This window comes from Trichomycterus rosablanca, chromosome 24 (genome assembly GCF_030014385.1).
Source record: "Trichomycterus rosablanca isolate fTriRos1 chromosome 24, fTriRos1.hap1, whole genome shotgun sequence".
Taxonomy (NCBI): Eukaryota; Metazoa; Chordata; class Actinopteri; order Siluriformes; family Trichomycteridae; genus Trichomycterus; species Trichomycterus rosablanca.
The window spans coordinates 3,433,423-3,450,833 of NC_086011.1; the positions used below are offsets into that span (position 1 = coordinate 3,433,423).

The following is a 17,411-nucleotide window of genomic DNA, read 5'->3' on the forward strand; positions in this document are numbered from 1 at the left end:
TGCAAAGCTCCCACACATGCACTATATTATGACTAATTAAAGTGAATTATTTAGTGCTCGGCCCCATCAGGAGAGCAAAATGTCATTGCTTATTTATGACTGGTATTGACTGATGTTGTTTTTCTTGGTTCTAGCATGAAAACTTTGTTAGTTACTGCTCGAACCAAGTCAGTGACTCAAGGAATCTTTCCATGTAAGACTTTCTGAGAATAAAATATAGTTTAACGACTTACGTTGAGCTGGAGCGTTTCGGTCCACTGTCCGATCACTTTGTACACTGGAGAGCTGTTATTAATTAACTGGTACTGGAAAAGGTCGTAGCGTCCCGGAGCATCGCCGTTCTGGTTGAAAGTCACAGATGTTCCAGCGCTTCCTAAAATAATAAGAGATGAGACACTGTTACACTTTGGGTTTGAATAATGTGATTTGTTGAATTATAGTGTAACTGTGGTGCAGTATTTCAATAAAGACAAAGTCACCAAAACTAGAAGGAGACTCTACCTTAATTCCAACATGGAGTGTCTAAATACATTTTTTTTTTTTATCTAAACCCAAAAGCAACCTGGAATGTGCTAGATAACCCTAGAACAAATCAGAAGAGACCCAAATATGACTTTTCGTCAATAAACACCCAAGATGATTAATAAAAAATACTATAATCCTTACTGTTGGATATGTTGGAGGACTGCCGGCAAACCAAGAAGATGATTAATGAGAACGCTACTAATCCTTACTGTTGGATGGTTTGGGTTTTGGGGGGCAAACCAAGAAAATTATTAACAAGAAATGCTACTAAACCCTGCTTTTGGATATGTTGGAGGACTGCTGCATATAGTTCAGGGTTTGGGGGCTGTTTGACAACCAAAATTCTGGTGAATTACGTTCCAGGACATTTTTAAATTAAGAAACTGGCTGCAATGGCCAAAAAGCTAAAATTGCCTTATGGTTGGATTATCTAACAGAATACTGATGCTATTCTTATGCTTAAATCCACACAAATATGACTACAAGGCTGTTAGCAAGGTTTTTTAAGCCCCTGACTTCACTTTAGAATCACTCTGGTAATAATACTAATCAGTATGGACATGTTGAGGTTGGCACAGTGGGTAGCGCAGTTGACTCACAGCAAAAAAGCCATGGTTTCGATTCCTCGGCCAGGCAGCCAGGGTTCTTTCTGTGGGGTTTCCTCTGGGCGCTCTGATTTCCTCCCACAAGTCCAAAGACATGCAGTCAGACCAATTAAAAATTGCTTCAAGTGTGAATGTGTGTGTATCACAAACTCTTTAGCCTGGACTGTTTATTAATGTAGGCAGTTATTAGTTTAGGCACAATGGATTGTCTTGTTAAATATCCCTTATCAATAAATAAAAAGTACAGAATTTAGATTATTTCAAAGGGTTCACAAACTTTTGTATTATTATTAAAATCTAATGCGGCAAAATTTTCTACTTGAAATAATTTCCATAGCACAATTATTACTTGAAGTCTGTCAGTGTACTGTATTGTACATCTTCATTGCACACTTTGTCTGATGCTGTACTGTTTATGTCGCTGTTCTATTGTTTATCCTATGGTTATATATAGTATATCTTTTTTATATTATTTAATTAAATGTTTATATGTTGACACCTGCACAAAAATAATTTCCTTTTACATCTGCTACTTGGTGAATAATAAAGATTCCTTTAAAATGTTCCTTTAAAATCTTTAAGCTATTTAAAATGTACAGTAAAAAATAAAAAAGAATAGGGGGGGGGGGTCTCAGAAGAGAATAAAGCGTGATTCTGAGGTGCTACACAAGAATAGCATCGCTGTGCCACATTTAAGCTATAAGAGCCGTACAATCTGCTGCTGAGATTTTTGCACTTCATTATCCTCGTGCCGTAGTGCCACCTGCCGCAGTTTCGGCGGGATGGGAAGATATACGCCTGTAGTAACTCACTTCTCACAAAGAGTGACAAGATTCAGTGTTATACACAGAGAGCGAGGAGATAAGTCCTGTTCCCCAGATCCATTAAATCTCAGTAATCATGGAGCTGAATTGCAGCTTCAAAGCCGTTCAAAACATCTTGCTAACTAGCCTGCTTACGCGGGACATCGCGAGCAGTTTGACGTGCAGCCTAGCAGGATGATTGCTGTGAGAGAGAGGCATTCACGTCTCGCTGTCTGAGAGAGTATAATTTGGGTAGAAAGCAGCGGAATTGTGTGATCGGGATTTTTTTTTTACCACATATACCGTAGATCTAAATACAAAGCAGAACCTGTCAATAATACATGGCATAAAATGTACTAGATGGTTTTCTAATGGTATTTAAAATAAAACATTGTTTGAGAAATACACTATATTGGCAAAAGCCAAAAATATTGATAAATAAAGTCACTCTCACTGTTTGCAGAAAAAACAAACCTGTATCATCATCAGCAGCACAAGTTCAGCACTTCGACTTCCGACACCGACTGACACGATACAAACGAGATTTGCCAGGGGCAGCGTTGGCTCCATGCATACCAAGCTAAAAGACACCGAGTACATCAAGCTTTCTGGACTGGCAGCTTATCAGCAGGAGGCCGAAAGTGCTGGAGGTGAAGAAAAAGCATGACAGGTACCTACAGCACCAACTCCACTCCCAAACAACATGAGAGGACCCGGTCTGGTCTCCTTCCCTTCTCTTGTCCCACCTCATGACTGTGAGGTAAAGACGAAAAACTCTCCAGGGTTTGAGTGTCCACTTTGGTCAGTGTTTTGTGTTCACGTTAAGCCCTCGGGCCCTGCGAATGTCACAAACACCACCTCTCCACTGACTTAGTGCCAGAGCTAATGCTCATTCAGAAACCCAGAAAGCTTAATTTAGACTAGGCTGATGTTTCCACTGGATATAGACTCAAACTGTGGGTCTAGACCATCAATGTGAAAACAATTGGAGATCCCAGCTGGACAGAGCAGTCTGGTTTGATGGTTTTAGCAAAGTTTTGGATACTGGTCAGCCTGGAAAACCAGATGGCTAAGACTATGCCACAATGTTTTATCTTTAAGGCTTGGTTTACATGCCAGGTCAAACCTTTTTATAAAGACAGAGTTCCAAGTTTACCAAAAGTAGGTATTACATAATAAACCAACAACTGGCTTTATTCATTTTGCCCTGTGAGCGACTGGCAACCTGTCCAGGGTGTTTCCTCCTATTTGCCCAGCAAATTACACTGACCATGCCCCTGTATACGATAAAGCAGTGGTAAAACAGACAATGAATAAATATTCATTCATTCATGTCCAGTTAGGGTCGCGGGGGGTGCTGAAGCCTATCCCAGCTTTTCAATGGGTGCAAGGCACATATACATACACACACCCATTCACTTATAGGGCAATTCAGTGTCTACAGTTAACCTGACTGCATGTCTTTGGACTGTGGGAGGAAGCTCCCAGAGAAAACCCACGCAGACACAAATCCAGGACCTTCTTGCTGTGAGGTGGCAGTGCTACCCACTAAGCCACCGTGCCGCCCTGAATGAATGAATAAGATAATGAATTCATTTAGATATGTATTGTATTCTGTGCATCTTGTGATGGCACTTAAATGCATGTATAATCTAATGCATTTATAATAAACAATTCAAATGAATGTGAGTAAATATAGTTCTTCTTTAGTGTAATGTTCCCTGAACAGTGCATATAGGCTGTAATCAGGACCGGACCAAGAACAAAACCTGAGTAATGACGGTAGAGCAAGATTTTTGATAGCTGATAGTAATAAAATCTCTCTCATCAGTGACACAGCAGTTTAGGAAGATAAAAGCTGTTCTGTTTGTGTCTAAAACAAACTTTATATAAAAAGTGCTGAGACGAAAGAGTTTTGGATTAGGGTTTAATTGCCCATGAAATACAGCCCAAAGGTGAACGAAAAAAAATAATTGCTAATAATAAAGGCGGTAAAAGAACTAAGTGCTGATTTAGAGTTTAATGTCATTCACTGTCAGTAAACACTAAGGCCATGATGGCAAAATATACGGTTCAGACGAAGCATCCAGACCGTAAAAGTAAATGGTCTGATAACAGAACCCTGTGGGACTCCTTGGGTGGTGAGAGCAGAGAAGGATTTATAGTTTCTGATAGCAATAAATTATAGTCCATCCCTGAGAAATGATGTGAAATGATGCAAGAGAGGAAAGCCACACTACTACAACTGTTTCAACCTGAACCAATTACTGGTGCTGATGTAAAATTAATTATAAAAAAAATAAAATAGCCAAAAAAAATAGATTTGAGGATTTATGATTGCTGATGTCAGTTTAATATTGCCTGTTTATTCTTCATCAATCCATCCATCCATCCACCCAAATCCCATACCCACCCACCCATCCATCTATCCATCCACCCAAATCAGCAATCCATCCATCCTTCCGTCCGTCCATCCGTCCAACCATCCATCCATTTTAGGTGAAGTATATGGTCAGGAACAAGAAGATGGACCAAAACATAGCCGTAAAAGTTCCAAGGATTAATGTGGGCACAAAAGTGTGTGTGATTTTTTTATGTCTAATTTAATTAATTTAACCAAATTGATTAATTGGAGAGGTCAATTATTAGAGTGCTACATCTCGAGCTGTTCAAACCTGTAAGGTGACCACTGTTTTAGCAGTAAGACCAACAGAAAGAATATTACAGTGACCATGACAGGAGGTTATTAAGTCTGTTTTTGGCAGGTTTATAATTAAGTACAGACCTGAGCAAAAGGAACGAAGTCTTGATTTCTAAAAGCACAGGTCGTTCCAGACTATTTTCCTTCCATTAAAATATGTTTGCTATCCACAGAGGATCCATAAAATGATGCTCCCCTTTTAACACACCCCTGTCGAAAGTCTCATTCTGAAGTAAAAGCCAAAGCCAAAGTACTACTAAGATCGTGTCAGCAGATAATACCATTAAAAGAAGAGTAAGGACTGAAAAAGAAAGGACACATGTAAAACCACAGAGACCTTAAATCCTTAAAAATAAATTTGCTTAATGAATTGGTAAAATTATTATTTCTTAATCAATATTGTGAAAATATACAGTACTGTGAAAACGTACTCACCGTTGAAGTTGATGTTACGGACGTATTTAAGTAACTTCTTGCCGCCGGCCGCTTCCATCTCGGCACAAACCCCCGACTGGTCAGGACACAGATCTTTGTGCATGTTGTGCAGTGCATGGGCCATGGAGTAAACGGCATCGATCACAAACTGCACCTTCCCTTCCTGCTCATACTTGGAGTCGATCCCAATCCGCTCCTGGCCTGGAAGATGGAAAAAATAAAAGAGGTGCTATCGGTCAGTCAAGAGTCTACATACAGACATGATTGGCTTTGTCTGAGGAAGGGATTTCTGGAATTTCTGGGATGGTTGAACGGATGGATGGATGGATGGATGGATGACCCTCAACCCTTTCTTTTTTGCCCTTGCCACTTCTGCACAAGCGCCTCGGTCTGTTAACCAGGGTCTTTGCACAGCGTTTGAAGACCCTGCCCACTTATTCCAGTCTTTTTCCCCACAGCAGACTCGGTGGCCTGTCTCTGTGCCCGCTAGATGGCTCCCAGCAGAGCCAAGATTCGAAATGGGGTGTGATAGCGTAGTGTCCTGCTGCGCCACCTGGGCGCCAGAAAGAAGTGTGTTAATCATTTCACTCCATAAAAATACTCATTATCTATTTCAGAATATGAAGAAATGATGTGACCACAGTCTTTCGAAAGATTGATATATTTAGTAAGATTCAGCTGGTGTAACACATCACAAGATCTAAAGTGTTAATACACAGTAGACTCGAGCTGTTATCTGTGACATACGATCAAAAGGAGCGGAGAAAATGTTGAGGCTTATCAAGTCTCAATTAAAATGCTTTTAATCTTTCCAAGCTGTGCTCTTCTTTTTACCCAGGGCGACGGCAAGGCCGAGACTCTTTGTGTTAGTCACAAAAGCACTTTTCTCACAGCATGATTCCCCGTCATCTATTTGTTATAACGATTTTTAATATTTCCTTCTAGGTCAGCCTTGAGCATCACAGATTCTATTAAAACAAGTTTTGTCTCTTTTCTTTATAGTCGTCTCTAAATATTTCTAAGTAGGTCATCACTGCGCCGTATAAAACACCGTTCAGGCCGGCCGCACACGTGTGAAGTCTGACACCACATTTTTAAACAACTTTAAATTAGAATGCATGAAGTTAAGCCCCATGACCATCCAGTCTCCTACTGAGGAAGGAAAAAAATTCAGATCATTGCAAATTGCATCCAGTGGGAGTTGAGCATGACTCGCCGTGGTACAGCTGAGCCTCGACTCTGCTTACCCAGCTGCAGAGACAAAACCCAGAGGAAAACTGAAAACACCTAGAATGCAAAATAAACAGGGCGTACAAGATGTGGCCGCCGACTATGTGGCAAAGGGTTGAAGGGGCGGGACACTATGGCCTCAGCTCTTCTCAGCTTGACAACAATTAGACTGGGTGGAAAATTGGGGAAACTGCCTTTACTTTGGTAACATTGCTTAGAAGACGCTCCAGCAAAAACATACATTTATCAAGGCACACCACTGTAAAATATAGTGATGGTAGCATCATATTATTGAATGCTATTTATAAGCAATGATTGGCAATCAACAAGTCAGTCAGCACCATCACCAAGCCACAACTGATGAAAGCCTTGGTCTGGCCAGAAGCCACCCATAGATGAGAAGCCTGGACACCTAAGAAAGAGGAAAAAAAAGAGACCCATTCAGGCTTTTGGAATTTGTTTACCCACCCGAGTCTTACAACTGCAAGTTGAGACTGCTGTGCCAACAATGCTGTTCCTGCTAGATGTGACGGAGACCTTGCAAAATGTCCAAAAATGTCCAGAACTCAGTAAGGACTTTATCACAGACTGAACTGAATAATAAAGAACTCCAATTGACTGATTGTTCTATTAACTGAAACTGCTAAAAAATCTCATAAAGGAACATGATCACCACTAAGCAGGTTTACAAGATGGTCAGAACAGAAAAGGAGCTACCTTAAGTACTATATTTGTGCAACATTAATTTCAAACTGATCTCAACCAAGTATTAAACAAGGAGCATAAAAACTTTAAATTTCAACCCAAAATTTTTCATAAAACACACCAAAACCCTTTTATTTAATTTATTCCAAAAGTAAGATCTCTGTCATTCTTCTGTCTGTTCCTTTAACCTCTCTCGTCTGTCTCTAATCTTCAGGGACAAAAAGAGAACTTGTCCAATTTTCTATCCAATCTCCTGCAAATTAGTGGTGCTGTATTACTCCTCTGACAGCGCTTGCCCTTCAAAGTCCACCGTCTCTTTGGCGAGTTACACTAGCCGGCTCACATCAAAGGAACTTCCTTTAAGCATATGCCTGCTGACCTACTCATTGCCTCTGAACTCAGCATTCTCCCACTGATGAGCTATCAAAGTGCAAGTGAAAGTGTTGTGGTGAATCCTGAACCACATCCTGAAAGTAGCATCTAACAAGATTAGCACTTTAAGATGCTCATCTGGTCACTGAAACTCAGTAAATGATGCCGGCAGGATGATTCAGCAAATAAGGTATTAGCTAAATGTCATCTTTTCCAAAAATACCCGCTGATTCATATTAGCCCTGATGAAACGTCAAGTGGCAGATAAACAATACACTGAGGAAAGTACTGTATATCAGGGGTTTTCAACCTTTTTGGACATGCACCCCCTTTCGTGTGCCGACCTCGAACTTGCGCCCCCACAAACCCCCAACCCTCAGCAACCCCCCCCCCCAAACCCTCGCAAAAATAATATAATGCGATGCAACTTTGCTGTTTAAAATATTTACTTCAAAAAGATAATACAGCCGTAGTCATAAATCGTAAGCGAGAGCAGAAAATTTTACTTCACAGAGCCAAGTAGAGGCAAAAGTACATCAGTTACTAAGTTCACTAGTTCAGGATACTCTGCTTTCAACTTTTAGCTCCATGGGCAGAACAAGTCTGACTTGGCTGTCGCCCGGCGGCAATGGCCAGTTGAATTAAGCGTCCCACCTGTAAGGAAAGCGAGTCACACAAAATGTTTCAGTAGCTGGTGTTTATTTAAAACCGCAGCATTCATTAATAACAGTAGACGGTGAGATGACTGAGAAGAGAAATTTACAAATCGATGAATCGACTCCTGAATCACTTATAGAGATTTGTGAACAGAGCATCTCCCACTATACACCTCTCTTAAAGACACACACACACCCACGTCCTAAAACAGCGATCGTTGCTTTTGTCACCAATTCATCTTCGCTGTTAGCCCTATTTTTACGTTTTTTTAGACTGAAACTGGATAACATTAAACAGGCGTGGTCAGCGAGACTAATCAAACATGTCTCCTTTGGATGAAACCCCTGGACAGTAGGTTAAAAACCCCTGCTGTATATGCATACGTCTGACTTCAACTGTAACTTCTTGTCTTAACTTGTAGGTATTGTGTAGTTTAAAACCATTTAAACTACACTGTGTAATTCCCACCACAATGCAACCATTTGCTAATTATTATTCAGAGCTTGAGGCAATTTTGCCTCAATTTATTTGCTCCCAAACACACTTACATGGTAATTTGCAACTGCCAAGCTGTCCATAAAATAAAAGCGAATCCCGAGTTGAGCTGGATGCAGCACGGCTTTATTGATATCGCAAATACCCAGCGGGCCTATCAAACCTAATTAGTGACTGTAGTTGCTCTAATTGAGAAAAATAGGAAATGGAGGAGAGGCACTCCCCCAAAAAGGAAGACGATTAGGCTTCATACATGGTGCTACATACAGTATATGCTGATTAACATGCCATCAGAGATCAGATTTCAATGGTTTGATTCGTTTTAGAGAAGCTTTGATGTTTGATGAAAAAAAGAAAGAAAGTAAGTGCTTTCATGGTAAATGTAAGGAGTGAGGGCGGGGGTGTTTTCTTGTCACAAATATATGGAGAAACGCAGTCACGCTCACAGTACTAATGAGACAAAGCAGTACAAGCCGTCATCGAAAAATGGAAGTGATCTTTGAATCTGTGTCACGAAGATAAACATAGCATGTAATTATGGTGAATAGATGAAGTCGAGCAGACTGACAGTAATTGAACGAGGTCCAAACGGGATGAAAAGGAGCCGTTTGTTCTTTTTTTACTCCATTCCATCTACAATTCAATGCCACGTTCTTTCTCTTTTTGAAGTGATCATGCTGGACTTTTTATTTATTGGCTTGTATGACCATGCTGACCTGTCAGCCATCTGTAACAAACCCACCAGGTTTATTTCTCTGACGTGCCATAAATAAACACAGGCATGCAAGTAGTTTTTATTAGAAATGTCCTTTTTTTCCCCCCACAGCTGATGGATAACAGTGAAAGCGTGTCTGCGAAACAAATGCATGTGCCAAAACACAATATAAAATTCGGTAGACTTCGATACTTAGGAGTGTTTATGAATGCTGTTACACTGAGTGACGGGCATTATACATATCAATATTTTACAGCTCATGCAGCCGCCTGGGTAAACCGGCTCGTAAATCGTAATTTGACACAGCGTATTATTCATAGTGTTGACGTAAAGTATAACACATGAAGAGATAAAAAGACCATTTGTCAACCCTGCTATAACAGCCTCTACTCATCTAAGAAAAAGGTTGTTTACTAGATTTAGGAGCTTTTAATAAAGTTTGGGAACTTTTAATTATCTCAAATGTAACTGTGGGCATCCTATCTATCTGTCTGTCTGTCTGTCTATCTATCTACCTACCTATCTATCTACCTACCTACCTACCTACCTCTAGCTACTGTACCTCTATCTATCCATCCATCCATCTATCTGCATTTCGACTAGTGTTCTTCTTTAAAGCTTAATTCAACACTTTGGATATTATTTTTACAGAGACCTATAGAAGTGTACTTTCCACCACTATGACATTAGGTATTGCATATGATGATTTTAAGACTGTGTGTCTACTTAGCCATGAAAGCCCAATGTATGATAGTCCTGATGAATAGTTTTTGTATCAGATGTTCCTCCAAAGACAGCTCAGAATTTAATATTAAGTACCACTACAAAAGACAGACATATAGTATGTGTTCTACCTCTTTTAGACCTCTGCTGTCACATACTGTAAGCTTTTGTGGCTTGAAGCAATTGCTTCTAGCTCTAGGAGGGTAAAGATTCAATAAATGGAAAGTCACTAAGCTCTTAAATATAACAGACCATGTTTGATGGTACAGTGTGTTTAAAGTAAGAGTAAGTCTCATTTTTGCCATGTAGTTTTTTTGTTTTGTTTTGTTTTTTACATGCAGGGTTTTAAACCTTTGTAAAGTCTAAAAACTATTATAACACAACTCAGTTTAAATGTGATATGCAAAGGGAAAAAAAAGCAAAAATAGCTGAGTCTTTTGCATCTGTATTGCATCAGTCTTGCATCAGAAACCTAGAAAAACACCTTTTTATTTTTGCTTATTTACTCCTTCTTAGTCTCATTCTTTTAACATGTACTTCTTTTAAATTATTTTCCAAGTGCAGCTACGTTTAGTATTCATCTGGCAAAACCTGACATTTTAATGTTTAATGGGATTTTGTGGGATGGGATTATCCATGTAACATAAAAGCTAGTCTGACAAAACGTGGTCATTTACATTAAAATTACTTGTGTATTTATTTACATATTGTGTTGCTTAAAGCTGGTCTTACATCTTTAAAGTATTTAATTGTATACTTGCTGCTAACTGAATTACTATTTCTAATTAATATTATTGTAAAATATGTGCAGATTCTAAACTTATTCTAAAGCGTACTCTGCAAAGAGAATGGTGTTTTTAACAATATAAACAAAGTAAAACATACTGTTGTTTTGTTGTTGTTATCAGTGATATAAAGGCATTTTATAATTTTTCACATTTTAACTAAAGTCTTAAAGATGTTTAATCAATCCCTAATTTGAAGGTAAACAAATAGATAACATGATTACACCCCTTTCTCCCCTGTAGACTGATGGTACATCCTAAACAACAAAAACTTGAATAACTTGCCAGGACAGAACAGATATTAGTTTAGAGCACAATTATGTGAAACAGCTCAGAGCACCTACAGATGGTTATTAATGAATTTTGCATGAAACCGTCTTTTAATTGTGTTTAAAACACCACAGTGAGAACGACGACGAAAACCGAGTAGCAGAAAGCTTAAAAAAAGGAAAAAGCCAAATCTACAGTCTGTAAATACTCTTCTCAATAATCGTGTTTCCTTTTATTAGCGAGGAGGAGCAGCAAACAAGCCAAGCGCGAAATGAACCATGCACCTTATAATTATATAGAAATCTTCAAATTCATCACTTCAAATCTGCCTCTCTTAATAGCTTCTGCTCCTCTCAAATACCCAAGTAATGTCTTTTGGCTGAAGCTCTGGTTCCTTTCAGTGCTGAAAAATGTAAAACAGCCACAATCGAGTTGAGACTAAAAAACTGGCAGCTAAAGTGAGTTCTCCAAAACTTCCTACCAACTACCCAACTTCCTTTTACCTGTTTTAACATATTCATGTTTACATTTACAGAATTCTGACAATTATCACTAAATAGGCATGGTGGCTTGGTGGGTAGCACTGTCGCCTCACAGCCAGAAGGTCCTAGGTTCGATCCCCAGGCCGGGCGGTGCGGGTCCTTTCTGTGCGGAGTTTGCATGTTCTCCCCGTGTCTGCGTGGGTTTCCTCCGGAAGCTCTGGTTTCCTCCCACAGTCCAAAAACATGCAGTCAGGTTAATTGGGGACACTGAATTGCCCTATAGGTGCATGGGTGTGTGTGTGTGTATGTGTGTATGTATGTATGTATGTGTGTCTGCCCTGCGATGGACTGGCGCCCCATCCAGGGTGTTACTGTGTGCCTTGCACCCATTGAAAAGCTGGGATAGGCTCCAGCACCAATCCCCCCTCCCTCCTAATTAGATAAGTGGTTAAGAAAGTGAATGAGTGAATGATCACTAATTACAATTCAAGCAACTGAGGTGAAGGCCCTTGCTCAGGGGCCCAACAGTGGCAAATTGGCAGCGGTAGGGCTTGAGCTGGCAACCTTCTGATTATTAGTATAATACCTTAACCGCTGAGCTATCACTACAACTAACATGAGAAAACTATTGGAAGTAATTTTGCTCTATACAGTGACTCAGACAGTATATATATATATATACATACATTGTTTACTTCGGAAACCCATTAAAATACAGGTGAACATGCTAAAGTTCACAAATACCGTATCCTGAGGTGAGATTTAAACTCAAGAAGCTCTGGGTCAACAGGCTTTCTGCTGATTAAAGAAAATACATCAAGATGTGAAATGTAGATCTACATTTTTGGGCAGTGGTTGCTCAGCTAGTTGAGGTATTGGACAATTGTCACTGCTGCTGGGCCCCTGAGAAAGGCCCTTAAGCTTTAATTGCTTGAATTGTATACAGTGATAATTGTAAGTCACTTAGAATAAAAGCATCTGCCTAATGCTGTTAGTGTAAATGTAATTTTTTCTCCCTAAATTTAGCTACGCCGCTTCCAGTCGTTGCACGTTAGCGTGACCTGTTTAGCGTTATCATACACGTTAGCATTAATCCGATACGTCTGTAGCAGCTTTCTGCTTTCACTTTGCTGTAGCAGCTTAACTGGAGCAGGGTCGCTCATGCCCCCGAGCACATGGTGTTATCCCGGCGACAGCAGCATGTGCTATCCATCATGTCAGGAGACTTGATCTCTTGATGTGAGGAAATTGGGACTCACACTGATGGGCCACTCCCGGCAAGTCTACAAAGCCGAGGTACATTTGGCATCGCCAGCTGACACACAGCAGGATCTTTCCTGTGCCAAATCCAGAACAGAAATCTCTCTGACCCATCTCTGCTCGTAAACGGGACACTATAACAAAGCTTCACAACCATCAAACCTTGTGACAGCTTTTCTTTTAAAGAGGCAAATTTTTAATTTTAATAAAAATGAATATAATAATTTGGACAGTTTGCAAAATGCAATAAAAACAAAAATCTGTGACCTGTTAATTCTCTTATACCCTTAAGAAAAGATTTCTAATATTTATACTGACCACCTTAACTGTTCGTAAATATAAATACATTTAGAATTTGATGACAGCAATACTCATAAAATCATTAATAAATAAAATAAATAAATAAATAATACAAAATTCTAAATATTAATAATTGCAGTATAATTGTTGATTGGAATTGTTGTTCATCCTTGCTTGATACAAGTCTCTGTTATCAGTTTTTTCTCTTCATGATGCTTTATATATTGTTAACAGGTGACAGATCTGGACTGCAGGCAGGCCAGTCCAGCACACACACACACACACACACACCCACTGTATCTATTAAGCTATGTTGTTGTACCATGTGCAGAATGAGACCTTGGATTGTCTTGCTGAAATAACCTTAAACTTTCTGGAAAACGAAGTTGACTTGATGGCAGTATATGTTTCTGACCACAACGCACGTTTGTATTTTCTTTCGGTCAATCTGAAATGAGCCTGGACCTAGAGAACTCTGCGTAGAATTGATGCATGGTTTTCTTTTAGTGTAATAAATTTTCATGTTGCATTTCTGATTTTCAGGTTAATGCAGCGGTTGACTGTGTTAAGTGAAAACGATTTCCCGAGGTACTCCTGAGTCCATGTGGCTATATTTATCACAGAAGTATGTATGTATGTCAACAGCTTTGCCCTTAACAGATTGACATTTGTCCAGATCTTTTCACAATATTATGTATGGTAGATGGTGAAAGATCTAAATTATTTGCAATCAATATTTTTGAACTGACAATTCTCCAATGAAATTTTGCCCAAAGTAATGAGCCATAATATATATTTTCTTGAAAACACTGTGGTTTTGGTGGGTCCTCCTTTTATACCCAATCATAATATCCTCACCTGTAACTGATTTATCTGGTTTTTTGGCGTTACAGTAGTCGTTATGATTCACACTTGTATGGTACTGGGCTTTGTGGAAATAAGTCAGCCTTAAATAAAAGTGATTGGATGAGTTGGGCTCATTATATAACTGAAGGCTTCATTTCAGCAACTGAGCTGCTTCTTGTTGGGATGTTTTTATAACAGAATAAAAGCAGCGAGCCTTGATGGCGAGACAGGAGACAGCAGGAAAAAATAATGAAAATAATGAAAAATAAATAAAGAAAAGAAAACTCAAGGATCCTTCATTCTGTTCTGTAACTGTCAGTGTCGGTTGTCAGACAAAACATTGTGAGGAACCTGGTGAAGCTATTTGTGCCGTGCACCACTATTAGTGTTTATCTGTCACTAAAATGTTCTTCAGTTATAAAAGTTGTACAGAAACGTAACACAAAGACAGATTGTTGGAAATATACTCTACATAGCGATATGTGTGTTATTAAATACATCTATACCAGGATTTTTTATTCAAGTGTCACGAGCCAAGACAAAGTGATGAACGATGCACCATACCTGTACACTTTCTGTTGGTGTCCTCTTTCTTGGAGGAGCTCATGAGTTTGCAGTTGAAGTTCTCCTCCCAGTACTCAGCAAACCACACGTTTCTCCTGTTGTTCTCCAGGGTCCGGGATGTAAAGTAGGCATCAAAACCTAAAACACACATCACCGGTTGATTACATTTTAATAGCATTTGTATTTGAAATAGGACATCCAACAAGCTCATGGTCAGGTGTCTAAATACTTTTGGCCTTCTGGTGTATGTGTCTATTATTCATGATTTACAGTTTTGTAATATCCAATCCAGTAATAAATCCAGCACTAATGACTAACAATATGTGGTGCTTATTAATTAGGAGTTGCATTTATTTATTACTGCAATATAAACACTCCACACTGAATATACTATTTCAGTATATACAAATTTACCTCTTTTCAGGAAAAACCTTGAAGGTGTAAACTTCTTACTAGGGATGCTAGGGATGTAACGATACCCACGATGCGATGCGATTCATGATACTGGGTTCACGATACGATTTTTTCCCGATTTTTAAAACAAAATTAAATTGAAGACAAATTAAAAATGTATTTATTTATTTATTTATTATTTCTCTTAAAAAATAAAATAAAATACTGTATTTCTGCTTATCTTTTATTTATCTAAATAATGAATGCCCTTTTATTTGTGAGGTAGGTACAAACTATGCAAAACAATGCGGCACATTCCCTTTTTGTGTAAAAAAAATTTTTTAATTTTAAAACAAATCCCACATTAAATAAATAAATGAATAATACAAATAAAGAAAGTATCCTCACATAAATAAATTTGCCTGGAAAATTCCAAACCTGGCAACCCTGTATTGACGTCAACCAGGTGAGGTGAATAGAGCCCTCTGCTGTTTAAAGTGAATATCGATTAATTATACATGTAAACCGATTTGAATCGTTACACATGTGAATCGATTTTTATATGTTTTGTGGTGCATCGTTACAGCCCTAGTTCTTACTGCTAGTTTAAATTGATTTTAATCTGAGTATCACTAATTTTACGTCACCAAATCCGTACAAACCTCAGATTCCAAAGAGCTCTGCTATAAACAGATGGCTAATCCTCATTATGCTTCTGTGCAGGTTTACTAAAACACTGATTGCGTTCTGTGATTTAAAACTGTGTGTGATTGCTTATAAACACATTACTCAGTGTTTCTACAAAGCCTCTAAACTTTAAGTAAACTCTGAAGTAGTGCTTGTCTGCAGGTACGACTAAAAAATCATTACATCATTAAATCTCAGGATCTCAGCCCGCACGGTTGCATCACTGTTCTCTACACCAGGTCCGAACCCGTTTCTGTCCGTGTTCTGTAAACTGCGAAGGCCGCAACTTCAGCCCCAGTTCGCTTCAGTTTGAGAAATAAGTGTAGAAAATTCAAAGCTGATATGGATTATCAGCAACACTTGTGCACCAGCGGCGCCGAGAGCACGTCTCCAGCTTCAGTACAGAAAAGCAACACGAATTCGACCCCGTGCTACAGTCTCAGCACCGCACAATGCCAGCGCTGGGCATATCTGGCACTCCTACACAACGCGCTCTTAGCAGCTTCTGCTGAGGATATCAAACGTCCTTCTCCTAGCAACTGGGAGGCTGCTTTCGCTAGTGACACCCACACAGGGCATCGCTGGTTACAAAAACAAAATCATCATTAAAATAGATCGTAAATGGTTCCATTTTGGGACGTGTTTACTCAGACATTAATAGGAATCTACTGGTATTACATTTTCTCACTTGCTTCATGACAGATTTTATCTACAGCAAAGGAATTTTCTTAAGGAAATATATTTATTTTGTGACATGATGTCCCTTAGAGAGGGCAAAAACAAAAAGAAAGTGGCATAAAAAAGTAATAAATAAATCAAATAAATAACATAAAATAAATAAATATAAGTAAACAAATAGAAAACATCATTTAAATTTAATAGGTTTAATATAGACCAACTAGGCGTAACATTATGACCACTGACAGGTGAAGTGAATAACACTGATTATCTCTTCATCACGGCACCTGTTAGTGGGGGGGGTATATTAGGCAGCAAGTGAACATTTTATCCTCAAAGTTGATGTTAGAAGCAGGAAAAATGGACGAGCGTGAGGATTTGAGTGAGTTTGACAAGGGCGACTGGGTCAGAGCATCTCCAGAACTGCAGCTCTTGTGGGGTGTTCCCGGTCTGCAGTGGTCAGTATCTATCAAAAGTGCTCCAAGGAAGGAACAGTGGTAAACCGGCGACAGGATCATGGGTGGCCAAGGCTCATTGATGCACGTGGGGAGCGAAGCCTGGCTCGTGTGGTCCGATCCAACAGACGAGCTACTGTAGCTCAAACTGCTGAAGAAGTTAATGCTGGTTCTGATAGATGGTGTCAGACTCCATGCCTCGACGAGTCGGGGCTGTTTTGGCAGCAAAAGGAAGATACGTATTAGGAAGATGGTCATAATGTTATGCCTCATCGGTGTAATATAATAATATTGTGCCGACTGACTGGACCACCATTGTAGTAAGTTGGGGGGGACAGATCCCACAATGCTGTGCAGCCACAGCCGATGCACTTTTAGTGGTTAAAAAGTGTAATTATTTATAATATATTATAATATAATAATATTGTGGCGACCAGCTGGTCCAGCATTGTAGTAAAGCATGAGGGGGGGTGTTTCCCTGCGTGCATCATCAGCCGGGGCAGGACGGATCTCATGATGCCGTACGGCCACGGTTGATGCAATTTTAGTGGATAAAAAGTGTAATTTGTGGTTATTAAAGTGGTTTGCTTGTATGTAAAAAGTGCATTTTTATGTTAGGTTTATGAGTAAGCGTTTACAGGATATACTTTGTGTTTGGTGGTGTGGGCCATGTGTTCTGTTCACATTAAACCAGTAGTGGGACTGGTCTGCCTACGTCAGATCTG

At 39.3% G+C, this 17,411-nt stretch overlaps 1 protein-coding gene across 1 annotated transcript in view; it reads right to left on the reverse strand.

Moving 5' to 3' along the window:
* Nucleotides 1-17,411, reverse strand: part of grm7 (glutamate metabotropic receptor 7) — a 152,822-nt gene that overhangs the window by 41,775 nt on the left and 93,636 nt on the right. Inside the window, exons 5-7 of the mRNA XM_062987165.1 lie at nt 14,469-14,611; nt 5,070-5,265; nt 234-373 (exon numbers count right to left, since the gene is read on the reverse strand). Of these exons, the coding sequence (XP_062843235.1) occupies nt 234-373; nt 5,070-5,265; nt 14,469-14,611 (479 nt within the window). The remainder of the gene's footprint in view (nt 1-233; nt 374-5,069; nt 5,266-14,468; nt 14,612-17,411) is intronic.